The sequence below is a fragment of the Drosophila montana genome, unplaced genomic scaffold (genome assembly GCF_035044405.1).
Source record: "Drosophila montana isolate Dmon_TW-CO22-7 unplaced genomic scaffold, ASM3504440v1 contig_3216_1, whole genome shotgun sequence".
Lineage (NCBI taxonomy): Eukaryota > Metazoa > Arthropoda > Insecta > Diptera > Drosophilidae > Drosophila > Drosophila montana.
In genome coordinates this window covers 1474636-1488451 of record NW_026998096.1, presented here as the reverse complement: position 1 = coordinate 1488451, position 13816 = coordinate 1474636, and the positions used below count along the sequence as shown (strand labels likewise).

Below are 13816 nucleotides of genomic sequence, written 5' to 3'. Positions count from 1 at the left end.
GACCGAGCAAGACGGGGAAATGCCAGCCATGATGAGAAATGAGAGATTATAAATACTATGATGATGAAAACAGATATTTTTTTGGGTGAGCACGTTGGTCCTTCTTGCGAACAATGCCCTTAAGCGCGTTGGTATTAATTTTCGTTACGAAACCAAAGCAGAAATAAAGTTTGCCCCTAGTTAATTAAACTAAACGAATTGCTTAAATCAAAGGAGCGTTCAATTTTCCACAGAACTTGTTCGCAACTACTTTGGGGCACTCACGTTGAAACAATAGAGCCATCAAACGCATTGAGACCTGCATGGGAGCAGCCACAGAATGTTATCCGGGCAGCAATCTGCTAGCCTGAGTACCAGAAATCCATGAAGCCATGAACACAAAATGCACCACAAAGAGACGTGATAATAATGAGTTGAATTGCATGCACATACACACGGTATTGTAAACAGGGCACTAGAAAGTTGAAAGTTGAAAGTAACGTCCACTGAATGTGCCACCATTACAAATGCTCCAGCTGTCAGTGAATAGCTGGACGCACCAGCACACCAGCACACCAACACACCAACACCCCCACTGTTGCCCAGTTACTGGAGTGCAATTAAAAATACATGCCAGCATCATTTACGAAGGAATGCGCCTCGGAAAGGCGTAACAGTACGCCTGTTAATGGGAGAGCTGTGAGCACGAGAATGGCCATGGGCAGCAACAGCTGGTGTAAGCACTTACCTGGTAGTCCATTGAATTACCGTAGCCCATGTGGTTGCAGGAGCATGAGCAATGCTTGATATGATGTTCCAGCTCATCTTCAATGGTGGCGCCGGCTAGCGTCGCCTTATGCCCATAGCAGGCAACGGTCAAATCCTGATGATATTTGACTTGCTTACGTCCCAATCCGTGCTCCCAATCGCCTTCACGTTCCCGTGGCAGATAACGAGCTTCGGTTGTTTGACTCTCAGCCAGCTGATTTGTGGCGGCTGTCATGCCCATCATGGCCAGCGGCTGACCAATAATCTGTTGCTGTTGTTGCTGTTGCTGTTGCTGATAGTCAACAGCACAATCCCCCGTGGCGGCCGCCTCCAGGGAAGTGGACTTTAAAATACGCTTGCCGCCTGTGGATTGCATTGGCCGATTGCGGTTGGGACTCGGGCCAGGACTGCGGCTCTCTTGCGCTGTTAATGTTAAGCTGCCGCCACATAAGAGCGAGTGCGAGTCAAAGCTTTTGGGCCTGTGAAAAGCTTCGTAAGCAACAGTTTCGGCATTGACATCGTCCTCGCCAACGCCGTGGGCCTGATAGCGCCTGCCTGGCCCACCAGTTGCTGCTGCTGCCGCTGCTGAGGCAGTCACAGTCACAGCCGAGCTGGCTGCGGTTAACATTAGGCTCAGACGCAGCAGCTCATTGGAGTCCGCTGGCGGCAACGGCACACTGCACGAGCCCGTCTCTGTGGCGCTGTCGGCTGCTTCAGATTCAAGTGTCTCCACATTAGGTTCGTCCGAGTTGTTGGACTCCAGTTCGCTCGGCTGCTGTTCTTGTTGCTGCAGTCTCGCGCGCTGGCCAATAATTGAGGCGGCCGTAGAGTTGGCGCCGTACTTCCAATATGTTTTGTTGGTGCCCATTATGCGCTGCAACTGCGGCGGCGTCGACGCCTGTGTTGCATGACTCTGACGCTTCTGACGCTCCAACTGTTGCAGCGTCTTGAAGGTTTTACGTACCGGTTGCGTGTGATGCAGCGTGGCACAACGCCGCATTGGCGGTGGAGTATACACGGGTGAGACACTGTAGCTGTGAGAGTGGCGGGATGGTGACAGCGATCCGCTGGATTTGGCGCCCACAAGACGTGCCTTGAGTTTCTTGCCAAACCCCACACCGACACCGCCGCCGATGCCGCCACCAGCTCGTGGTGACAAGGAGTGCGCTGAAAGGGAGAGCGCGCGGGAACATTTTAAACGGGCGCTGCCGGCCACACTGCCTGGCGATTGACGCTTGGTGGCTATCAACTGGCATTCATCGATGGTGGGCAACTTGAGCAGATGTGGATGCAGTTGCGCATAAGTCAGGGCAGGCTTAGCATTGGCATTGGCCAAGCTAACGCTGCCGTTTTCGGCACCACCTGTTGGAAGGGGCGCCTCAAAAAGATTCCTCTGGCTGAGCGCCAGAAACTCCTTTTGCTCCTCTTCCTCGAGCGCTTTCAGCGCACACAGATCCCATTCGCCAGATGTCATTTCCTCCTAAGGACTATCCTTAATTTCGCAATTTAACACTCACATCTCTAGGCACGCGTCTGCCGAGCGTGTCACAAACTTCATAACCGTCAGCACACGGGGCTATTGGCGCACTGAACACTGGCAGCACACAGCACCGTTACTTTATAACGGCCACGCGAGCAACAAATGCCTTCCACAACGTGGAACGTAAGTGACCTAGCTTAACATTTGCGTCAGTGGGTCGCTCTGTTAATGGACAGCACTGAGAATATCTCCGAATGTGGGTGCTTCCTTCCTTAAGATTGCTGGCGAACAACAATTAAGAGTGCCCCAGCCGAGAGTGTCCGACTGAGAGATACCCTGTACCCAACTATATAACACATCTGCATTACTCATACGACGCTGCAGTCTTTTAACTTACTTCGTTTCGTACTAAGGCAATTATTTATACTTTGTCGATTAAGAGTGCCCAAGCCGCGAGTGCTCGACTAGAAGATACCCTGTACCCTAATCTGTAATACACCTACATTCTTTGTAGCTACATATATACGCGACAGTCCTTTCTCCGTTCTGTGTACAGGATTCTCACATCTCTTAAGCCCGGTTTTGGTTTAAGCCTTGGTTAGTCAAATTTCCTGCTATTTTCAAAGTATTTAATTCATTATAAATAAAATTAATAAAATTTACATATTTTTTATTGACATCTATGAGCTTTTCTTATTTCATTTTCGTATCTGCTACAATCTATCGTTAGCCCAATGTCAAAAGCTTAATAGTTGTGCAATAAAATTTTCAAATTGCTACCATTTATCCAACTAATCTGGCTAAAGGTAAATAAAATGTCAATTTTCAGGCAAAGACCAGTGCAGCTTAAGCCCAATTCAAAATAGACTCAATTAAGAATTTTTTTAAATCGAAATTAAGCAATAATTTTTAACATAATCTCCTTCCCAAGCTAAAGAGTTATTTCGAAATGAGTATGTAGTTCGTATTCCTTTCCAGTTGTAAGTGTTAACAATACTGTGACATTGCTAATAGCCGTGTCACAAGGAAAAATGAACGTGCATTTATTTTCGATCCAATTTCGCAGCCAGTAACAAGGCAGCGCTGACATTTTTGAAAACCTCAGCGGTCTTGGCAGTGTCCCCTTTCCACGACATACCGCAGCCGCTCATCATCGAGCTGACAGCAGCGACATCAGTTAACGTAACAATGCGAGGCCATATATTTATATGCACACACACACACACACGCACACACACGTGCATACTCCTTACACATGAACAGGCGAGGACGTTGCACATACTTGCATACTGTGCATACATTCGCAGGAGACCTCATCCTTCATACTTGATGTATGGCCATCACTTCTAAGCTTCTAAGCTGCTCTCACCGAATTGTGTTAATGAAATTCAAGTCCATGTGACAGATATTACAGTCGTGTTAGATGTGCGAGAATGTGCTATAAACCTGAATACAAAATACAATGCACAATGCATACATTTTATGAAACATAGTTCATAGATGGCAACACGGAACACACAAAATGTAATATGTGTTTTTATAATCTGTTCCGTCTGGCTGTCAGTTTATCTCAGCGAATGGCCGGCCAAAATTCAATAGGTCCTTTAGTTGAATACCCTGAGACAGCACTTTTTATGGAAAGCCAATTAGTGGCATCCTTTTACAAACATGACAAATAATTTCTGTCCCCAAAAGTTACAACTATCTATGACTCGTAAGGTCAGAGTCAGAAAGATTACTTTGTGGTTTCAGTCATAGTCATGTCAACAATCAAGAACACTCTTTTTCCACTCATTTTATCGTGAAATATACTGCAGAGTCGATCAGTCTCAGTCAGTTGAAGATTAAATTCTTGTATGTAAAACGTCTTTAATCTTTAAGATATCTTGAGCACTTGAACTTAATATTTATAAGCTTCAGTATGTTTCATTTTAAACGTCGAACTAATTTACCACATAGCTCTATGGGAGAATCAATTTTAAACCAAATTTCTCTATGGAAAATGTTCTGTTTTTCACCGAACCCGGAATTTGCGAGCTTCACTATGGCCCTCACATATATGCCATACCGTAAGCTATATCTTCATTTTACAAGGGCATTTAATCTTCGGCGTGCCGCGTATAACCGTTATATTCTATTCTACATACTTTTGATCTATGTATAACTTTAAGAAACGAATGACTCGCGAACATTCTCAGTTTCCATATTTGATTTATTAACATACTTAAACAAGAGGGAAAGAAAATTCAGCATTTTCCAAAAAATTATGCAACTTAATTTGAGCAAGCCACAAATTTTCGTTGCAATGTACATTGTCACAAGGCTGCTTCTGTTGCCGCTGTAGCTGTCGCTGCCGCCGGCAAGCCATAAATTCAGCAAAACACCCAGCTCAGCCTTCCCACATCCCCTGCTGCACCCCCGATTTTGGTGCACGCTTGTAGGGCTGAGAAACGCCCACACAACTTGGGCAAAGTTTGTGCGGCAGAGCCACAGGCACAGCCGCTGCGCTGGAACTGCCGGATGCCAGAAGTCGGGATCAGAAACAAGCTGCTACTAGGCAAAGCCAAAGTTGCAACAAGCGCCCATCAGTGCCCCCATTCGGGCCTGGGTCATGGGACGGGGTTGGGGTTGAGGTTGAGGTTGAATATGGGGCAGGCGCCTGTTGCGGCGCTGCATATAATTTCATTCATAGGGAAGCTGGAATAAACGAGCCAAAATCGAATCTACTCCGGCGCCGGCATGTGTAACAGTAACAAACCCCATTGCCTGCCTCGCTCCAACTGTTTCCCGTCCTCTGCGTGGCAGCAACAAAAATCAAAGCATACTTTTCGGCGAGGAGCCAAAGTCCGAGCAAACAACAATACAAGCAGAAAGGCAAAAGTTATTGAATTGAAATTCTGCTCGGTTTGAGACAGCAACGTAATGTTTCTGTTATTTGTGCCACATGCTGTTTGTTGTTAGTTTTCTCTTCTTAGACTACTACTTTTGGCTCTTTTCGCTTCACTTATGAACTTCGACGTTACGCTTTGCTATCGGATAGCACAGCACAGATACAAATGTATGTAAGTATGTACTCATGTATATGCCCATGCAGCCAGAACATGGGACGATTATACACTTGTAGACGGCATGCCTGTGCTCAATTAAGAAACTCGTTTTCGCAAGCCGAGACTTTGCTGCTAAAATTCAATTGTATACTAAAAGATTTGACAAAGTGCTCGATTTTAGCTAGACTATTTTGTATTTAAATATATCACAATATTTTTCAGAATTTGCACCTCAGTTTATTTTTTCTCTTCTTTATATACTCCATTTTTTTGTAGGTAGAGCTTATCATAGTAGAGTTTCCTCTATCCTCTAGAAACTTTTTTCCGTCTTACTATTGCAAAAGACGAAAAATAGAAAACATTTTTGTTTTTAAGATTATATAGCTCTCTAGGAAAATTCGGTTCAAAACTGACTGCAAAATAGACTGCTTTCGAAGATATTTTCAACGAACTCAGCATTTCGAGCTTTACTATTCTCACATCTATAAAACTGTAGACAACGGTACTAAGTTTTCGGCATTCCGAATATATCCTTACTTTCTTCTTATTATTATCATTATTACTTATGCTATAGTATAAAGTATAACTAAATAAAGTTTACCTACGCTGATACCTTTTAAGAGGATGATCGGTAATTTGTGTAAATCAAATAATGAAAACTAATTGAAATTAAATTCATGTATAAAAGAATAAATTATTCAAATTGTAATGCAATTAATTATTTCAACTATCAATAAATCATGTTAAATTAATGAATACGCCAATTCCTTACATAAATGACCCGTAGTTTCATTCCAATATTTTATAATCCCTTTACAGATTTAAAACAAGGTTGCACTCGATATGATGATATATAAACAGGAAAATCGTCAACTTTGTGGGCTAGTGTAATACGAAATTCTAAATGATAAGAAACGCCTAGAAGCATGGAAAATCAAACGTTCATATATATTTTGATGTAAACAAATCGAATTGAATTTGTTGATATTGTTTGTAAGCATACTAAAAATGTCGCGCCGTCAGCAGGAAATTCAGCGCATTGAGCGTCAGGTGAGGGCCAAACTACCTTATCGCACCTTTCGCGAGATCACCTTTGATAAGAATGCAATTAAAGCAAGCATTGTGCCACTAAGCTTCATTGAGGCACGTAGGGAGCGCGGTCCGATCTATGAAGCTCTGCAGGCAGAGTTACGGCATGAGGGCTGCCGGATGATGCCTGAGTTTGTGCGCTGCTTGGCCGAGAAGGAGCAGGCGCTGTTTGAGTCGGTCAGCATTCGGGCCAGAATCATTGACGATCGCCCGCTGCTCTACGAGATGATTGATAAACTGAAACGGGCCGAGCTCGCGGTGATCAAGCAAAAATTCAAGGGACTCAAAGAATGCTTCACGCTCTTCTACGAGACTCTGCTGCTGCTCGAGCCGTACCGTGTAACGTATGAGTATGTCCTGAATGCGGTTATGGAGCACATCGTGTCGCTGTGCCACAACATCGAGGGCCAGGAGCGGGACGCCGCCGAAATGGTTGCTCGCATCTACCACACATATGCACAATTTCTGGAACGTACCGGACAGAGAGCCAATGCCATTACCTATCTGAAGACCACCCTTGAGCTGGTCCGTGGACATATGTGGCTAGCCGAGCCGGACAAGGGATCAGCCAGCCCGATTCTGCATGAGCTGGTTGCTCAACAGCTGGCACGCCAACTGCTTATCTATGGGCGCCAGATTGTGCGCCAGCAGCCTGAGGAGGCGGTCGACATGGCCAGGAGGGCAACTGTGCTGATTGCGGAGAGTAAGTTAGAAGTAGCCTCGGTTTTAGGGCACTTTGTAATATATTTCTTTCGCAGTCGGACGGCAAACGAACTTGGACATATTTTGCGATACATTCTTGGAGAGGGCATTCTTCTATATGGAAGGCAACAAATACCATGCCGCTCAGCATTGCCTCGAGCAGATCAGGCCGGAATTAACAGCATGCACCGAGTACAAGTTTGTCAAGCTGAACATTAAGTTCTATCTATATCTGGGACAGTGCGCCGAGAAGTGAGTAATGCGTCGTGACGCAGTGTGAAGCTGCTTGTGACCTCGTCTGCACCTTCTCCATAGCTTCGATAACATGGACAAGTCCATATCCAGCTTCAAGCGAGCTCTGCGTCTTTCGCGCCTGTACGATCACAAGGATCACGAGGCGGAGATACTGCTTAATCTTGGCAAACTGTTCGCCAGGGACACCCAAAAGACAGGAATCGCCAAGAAGTGCTACAATCAAGCCAAGAACATCTACATCGACTTTAACGACACTCACAGCAAGAAGACGGCCGTCTTTTTGATGGGCAAATTAATGGCCGATGAAATCACTCCGCTCTATATGGCCATGTTGAAGGCCTCCAGCTCACGCTATTGTGCCTTCTACAATCTGCGTCAGTGGAAGAATCGCTGCCGTCCGTTCTGGCTGAAGCTAGGTGATGAAATATTAAAACAGGAGTCGAACAATATTTACTGCTTACTTGAGGAGGAGAAAGAGGATCCCAAACACGAACCCGTCTTCGTCGACTTGGACGGCAACACATTCAAAGTCGAGGAAGGTGATATTTGATTCGGCATATTTTACTTTAACTTGTGCGGGGTTAGAGTACAATTCAACTACTAAAAATTGTTTTTGTTTGTTAAGTCCATGCGACATCAGACTAAATATATGGCGCTCAGGGCTGCACTGAAATCTCAATATTTTCACCAGGTGCCAGCCCTTTTTTCAGGTTTCAGTGCAGCCCTCAGCGCAGCTTTAATCCAGTATTATCTCGGCTTTAATGTGTGTCTAATAAAACTCGAAGAACTGCAAGCTTTCATTATATTCATTGAGTTATAGCAAACCAATTTGCTTTGAATATTCCACAACATGGAAAGTATTAATTAATCTTCAAAACTTAAACAATACGCAGCCTTTGCGTTGCCCAGAAGCGACAGCTACAAATTGGTGGCACTAACAATAACGAGGCAGCCACCGCCCACAGCAACGCCCAGCTGTAAGTTGCATTTCGGAACAAGAATTTCCAGTGTGCGGCAGCAAATGTTGCTGATGCATGTGGAAAACGTTTGGCAGCGGGTGGCAGCTTTTGTAAATTGGCAATGTAATGCGAGACGCAATGCAATAAATCCGTAAACAACATGTTGGCGAAAAATTCTTTAAATATTTCCAAAAGGCATATTTGTTATGTCCATACTGGCCATACACACATACATACATATACAACCTATGCATGGGTATGAAATACATTGCATGTACAGTTCCAGTGCAATAAGACAAACTATAATGCAACATACCGTAAAGTTAACATTGAAAGAAAAGGAAGAATGCACAAAAAGAGAGAGGGAGAGGGAGAGGTTGAAAGAAAGAGACGTCGAAAGAGAAAGAAAGAGAGAGAGAGAGCGAGAGGAGGATGAATCTATTAATATAACACATATTCAAGTAGGACAGAAGATCGGGAACTGTACTTGAATTTGTGAGAATCGCGTTGTAAGGCGATATTTAATAATCCCTTACCAGTGGGGAGGTGAGTAAAAAATATAAAGTAAGCTCACTGCGTGTGGTATAAAAAAACAAACAAAGCTTTTATATCCTGTACCCATTCAAACAGCCGCGAGGGCTAAGCAAATGTTTAAAATTTAAAGTTACAAATTTGGGCCAGGCGATGTTGGGTAATACCAGCTTGCATTATATATTTATATAGAATTATAAACCGACAATAATTCGCAGTTAAATAGCCGCAATAGCAACCCTTTCTATTTTGCGACAAAATATTTTTGTGTGTTTTGCCACCCGGCCGAAAAGTTTCTACCGAGCTGTAAAAGTTAGCAAATGAAAATAAATGCCTAAAGTTGCTTAATTAAAATGAAAATAAAAATGAAAACGAAAGGCACCCCACTCGACTTTTTTTTTTGGGGGGGGGGGGGGGGGAGGGTAATTTCGTGTACGTCGAGCAGCGGCAATTAAATGAAGAATGTTCAACGCAGGATTTCAACCTGTTGTGGGTATTTTGTGGCAGGATTGTGATTCATACACATAATCTTATGGAATGTTAATCCCTCCAATCAGGAAAGTTATGTAAGTTACATTTGCAAACGTTGGATTCCTAATTAAAAGTGAATCAAGAGCAGAAAATTAGCCTAAAACTATTAGAAATATTTATGTAAACACGCGGCTCCACACATGGCGCAACACTTAATTTCCTTGTGGTACTCAGCACATTTAAATCAATTTTCATGCTTTGCCCAATAGCGACAAGAAGTTTAGAAAACTTTGTCAATTAAAACTTTATTTCTCAAGGCAAACAGTGAATTTTGGATAGCTTGCGAAATGGCACAATGCAACGGATGAATACGGTTCGGTATTGGAATTATGTCCTTGTTATTATGTCCTATTTGAAATTATGTAAAAAGTATTCTGTTGTCGCATTCAAGATTTGTATTAATTAAATAAAACTATGCTTGGCTACTGTGTTGAAAAGGTTGCAACGAGAGCTTGTAGCCTAATTAAGCAAATTAGACAACACAAACTCTCGACGAAGTGGAGCCTTTTTAGTTTCGACCATTCTGGAGATGGCTTTTGTGTTTTTGTATGCCCTTTCGGGATGCCCTACGTGGAGCGCATTCAATTACAACGCAGCTTGTGCTTGCTGAGCTTGCTCAAAAATTTTAAAGCCCATCAAAATTTAAAAGCTGTAACTAAACTTGGGCAGCGTTGGTAATGTATTAATAGGCTACTCAATAGAGGAGTTCGATAAATAATTAATCTCTGCCTTCTATTTTATTTTTTAATTACAAAAGAGAAACGTGCAATACGCTGATTATCTTCAACTTAGTGACTCGAGTTAACTGCTCCAGTATAAAATGGAAAGTTTCTGTGAGATACCCAGGCATACACCTCGATATCTCCTTTTAGTGGACATATAATAAAGACTATAGATAAAGTTCATAATCCCATGAGTCCCTACATGTTATTCAACTGTAAGTCTTAACTTTTTGTTAGCTTATCAACTGCAATAAAAAATTTAATAAGGCATTAAGAAATCATATGATGTTTCGCACTGACTTGTTTCTGTTAAATACCAGCAAAACATATCCTTAGTTAAGTTTTATATATCTCGCTTGCGTAAAGCTTTAATAAATAAATAATAAATATTATTATAATAAAAGCTGTAAGCTAGTTCATTTAAATTGAAATGCAAACTATAATTTTCATTACAATTAATACCTAATTAAATTTATTTGGATATGTGTTAACTAAACGTGCAAACAAAATCTTCATACGAAATTAAACAAAGTTACCTTTTGACGAGCGGACGCTTTTTTATTTGGCAGGTGGCGGATACAATATGTTTTGTACAAGAACTTTCTTTTTTTTTTTACAAAAACTGGCACTGGCGTGAACAATCCACTTTTGTAGCGCAAAAAATGTTTAAAAAATGTGAAATGAAACATCAGCCATCAAGCGTTCGCGATTTTTAACCCAATTTAATAAGTTTACAAACTTTAAATTTTTTGTTGCCTCCCGAATGTGTTAATCTGAAACGTTTATACAATTTTGTCTGAAAATATGAGTAATCTTTATAAACTGTTTGCAGAATTTATCCAGTGTTACTTATGATATATTTTCAATATTTTTATAAAGCGTAAAATATCGGAACCAAGGGCGTCCGCTTCTGAGAGCTTGAATTGAGTCAGGTGAAGTTAATTTCTATTCTATTCTATCAATAATCGTGGTTTTTAAAAAATCGATATATATTGATTTTTACAAATAGAAAACAAGGTCCAAAGGCCCTAACGCATTATTAAAGTCAAATTTTGGTGAAAGATAAAAAAAAATAAAAATAATAATAAGTATATACTATGTACTTACATCTTGATAGAAGTTGTCTAAGATTGAATGTTAATTTACACTGTAAGAAACTTCCAGGATCTTTGGCACACATACTTAAGAATCTTACTAATGCTTGAATCGTTCTTATTAAAACACCAAAGCGCTTAACAAAAAGTGTTGTGATTAAAAATATTTAATATTCTTTAATAGAAAATAAGTATATATGGGATGAAAATTATCGAGAAAATAGGATCACAGTTAACAGCACTTTTTTGTAATAATCAGAGATATTATATTCTACATTTTGTATTCGGACAAACTACTTTGGGTCACGCTGAGTTTATAATATTGTTTGAGTTTCCTACAAAACTTTTGGCTATATTTGAAATTTAACTTTAATTGAAGTCTGAATATTAAAACATATTTAAGAGATTTATATTATAATAATTTAAATTGCAAACAGTTAAAAAACCTTTTTTTAAGAAAATAATTATTTAAATGAAAGTGTGGGGATTAGATCAAAATGTGATTGATCAAAATGTGTATTATTAGAGATGCGATATCGAAGATAGATATCTGGAAAAACATCATCAATATACTCAGTAGAAGCCGTAGCCGAGGCTACTTCCGTCGAGAAGTCCCCTCCAGACGTTTATCTTATCAAAAAGTCGAGTCTTGGCATCTTAAAGAGTCCGGAGGGGGAAGACCCTAAGGCCCATCGATCCATGTGAATTGGTTCTCAGATATGAAATATTTATGTTTAAATGTTTAGGTGCATAACTTAACCAACTGATTATTGTTGCCTATTTGCCGTGGCTGGCATGATCTTAAAGTAGCCGTCTACCAAATAAATTCTGGGTTCACCCGGCCCACTGCCATCCGGGTTGGTTTTCCAACTGATCGTCAGACATGGGTCCTGGGGCGTGATTTCTTTTGGTATCGTTATTTGATAGTTCATCGCGTCCTCAGCGTTCACATTGTTTTGAATGAGAAATACGGGTCGTTGCGCCACAGTCCCTTCAGTTTCCGGCTGCTTGTTTACTGCAAAGTTGAGAAAATGGAAATATGCGCTTTCTAGAATTCCATCAATTCTACTTACATGGATGGCTCCATACGCAGGCGAGCATCAGCATCAGCAGCAGCAGAAGCTTGTGCAATGTTTTGTTAGATAGCATAATTTTCATGATTTAAATATATAAACAAAGCGCTAGAACTAAACGAAGCTTCAGCTTTGTTTTATATACTAGATGCTGCACGCGTCTCTATATAAAATGCGACTCGTATTATCAAGCAACGTCTTGAACCAGAGCAATCTCAGCTCGAACTGTTCGAGGTTCGAGCGATTCAGGCCGAGGGAACATAAACTGTAGCCGCTCTATCTCTCAGTTATTCTCAGTTATTCTCACATATTCTCTGAACATTACCTCACCTGGCTGAGCAGTTTAGTTTGTTTAGCTTATCGGGTCGTTGGGCTTGAATGAATCAATCGCTTCTATATGCATATAGTGTGAGTAGAGATTGCCTACTCAAGTTGTAAACAAAGCCCGGCCGTTGAATGTATCAATATCAATATGAACATGACGCTCAGCCATTGCTGATAGAGCACAGACCCAAACAAAGGAAAATCTGGATGGCATCCACTGAGGTCATAGACTGACTGACCACCTACAAACTGGGCAAGTATTTGTGTAATGCGGCAGTAAATAATTGCTCCACTTTTAAATATAATTGAATGCCTTTCATGCAAGTTGATAAATATAAAGCTTTAAATGCTTTTTATGACAGGGACTCATAATAAACATGAAATATATTTATTCATTTTAAGAGTTGTTGAACTTATTTAAGAAATGGGTAAGTTCAGCAAAGATTATTATAATTTGTCACCTAATGCGTAACGCAATTAAAAAAGGCGTTTATAAACATACTTGTCGTAACTTTGTAAAACTTTAATCTCTATTCTTTGGATAAATCTACTGCATATCTCATATTTGTTCGCAAGGGTATTATAAAGCAAACTCTCAATTTAGAGACCTTTCACTTATGATTTGCTCTGTTCTGTTCATAAAATATCCTCAAACCTAAATAAAACTATTCAAGCTAACAAATAATATTGAGATATTATTTTGAAAAACAAAATATTTTAAGTTCGAAACTTTTATAAATTCAAAATATGTGTAAGCTTAATATAACAGTTACTTTAAACTGCTTGCTTGAGTTGACAGCTTGTAGTAAAAACACACTGCTTGACCCTATTGTGCAGCACTGCTTGTCTTTTGTATTGTTAGTATTTATTAAATACAATATTGTCGGATTTGGTATTTTATATTATTGGCAATTTGGTTAGTCTGGATGCTTTCCAGGCTAAGGCAATATTTTTCAAATGAGAAATTGTATAACGGTTTTTCAAATAAACATTTTTGGGAATAATGTATTTCACAAAGAATGAAGAAAAGCCTAATATTATTTTAAAAGCGTTCACTCCAGGTGAAGGCAGGCTCCTTTTATATTCAAAACCTCAACGGCTTAATAAAAGGGACTATCTAATCTTAATTAATTAATTAGGACTAAAGATTAAAATGTGAAACAATTAAACTGGCAGATCTGCATTAGTCCGTAAGTACTTCGCTTGAATGACCCAGCTAGGTAAAGTGTTGTATATACATATACCTACGTATATATAGATAT

The 13816-nt window shown here is 40.6% G+C and overlaps 3 protein-coding genes across 4 annotated transcripts; 1 reads left to right on the top strand and 2 right to left on the bottom strand.

Annotated features, from left to right (window-relative positions):
- Positions 1 to 622: 622 nt before the first annotated feature.
- Positions 623 to 2310, bottom strand: LOC135433043 (uncharacterized). Its single transcript, XM_064688973.1, has 2 exons — positions 728 to 2310; positions 623 to 661 (listed from the first exon to the last, which is right to left on the bottom strand). Exons 1-2 carry the CDS (start codon positions 2219 to 2221, stop codon positions 623 to 625), a joined length of 1533 nt encoding a protein of 510 aa, XP_064545043.1. The 5' UTR covers positions 2222 to 2310.
- A 3896-nt stretch (positions 2311 to 6206) lies between these two features.
- On the top strand, positions 6207 to 8113 carry LOC135432986 (uncharacterized). 2 transcript variants are annotated; one of them, XM_064688899.1, is made up of 4 exons: positions 6310 to 6324; positions 6389 to 7066; positions 7122 to 7317; positions 7381 to 8113. In XM_064688899.1, the coding sequence occupies exons 2-4, from the start codon at positions 6484 to 6486 to the stop codon at positions 7868 to 7870; spliced, it is 1269 nt and encodes a 422-aa protein (XP_064544969.1). In that variant the 5' UTR covers positions 6310 to 6324; positions 6389 to 6483; the 3' UTR covers positions 7871 to 8113. The 2 variants fall into 2 exon arrangements, with proteins under 2 accessions (XP_064544968.1, XP_064544969.1); XM_064688898.1 differs by having other exon boundaries at positions 6207 to 7066.
- Positions 8114 to 11593: 3480 nt separating this feature from the next.
- LOC135432947 (uncharacterized) lies at positions 11594 to 12466 on the bottom strand. The gene is made up of 2 exons (XM_064688847.1): positions 12231 to 12466; positions 11594 to 12172 (listed from the first exon to the last, which is right to left on the bottom strand). The coding sequence occupies exons 1-2, from the start codon at positions 12313 to 12315 to the stop codon at positions 11925 to 11927; spliced, it is 333 nt and encodes a 110-aa protein (XP_064544917.1). The 5' UTR covers positions 12316 to 12466; the 3' UTR covers positions 11594 to 11924.
- Positions 12467 to 13816: the final 1350 nt, after the last annotated feature.

What these genes read in the sequence shown, in the direction of transcription:
- LOC135432986 (XM_064688898.1), top strand. Translation starts at nt 6,283, where the DNA reads ATGTCGCGCCGTCAGCAGGAAATTCAGCGCATTGAGCGTCAGGTGAGG. An exon ending in AACTGTGCTGATTGCGGAGA is followed by an intron (nt 7,067 to 7,121) that starts GTAAGTTAGAAG and finishes TTTCTTTCGCAG; the next exon opens with TCGGACGGCAAACGAACTTG. An exon ending in CTGGGACAGTGCGCCGAGAA is followed by an intron (nt 7,318 to 7,380) that starts GTGAGTAATGCG and finishes CCTTCTCCATAG; the next exon opens with CTTCGATAACATGGACAAGT.
- LOC135432947 (XM_064688847.1), bottom strand. Translation starts at nt 12,315, where the DNA reads ATGAAAATTATGCTATCTAACAAAACATTGCACAAGCTTCTGCTGCTG. An exon ending in CTGCGTATGGAGCCATCCAT is followed by an intron (nt 12,173 to 12,230) that starts GTAAGTAGAATT and finishes TCAACTTTGCAG; the next exon opens with TAAACAAGCAGCCGGAAACT.
- LOC135433043 (XM_064688973.1), bottom strand. Translation starts at nt 2,221, where the DNA reads ATGACATCTGGCGAATGGGATCTGTGTGCGCTGAAAGCGCTCGAGGAA. An exon ending in GTAATTCAATGGACTACCAG is followed by an intron (nt 662 to 727) that starts GTAAGTGCTTAC and finishes TCCCATTAACAG; the next exon opens with GCGTACTGTTACGCCTTTCC.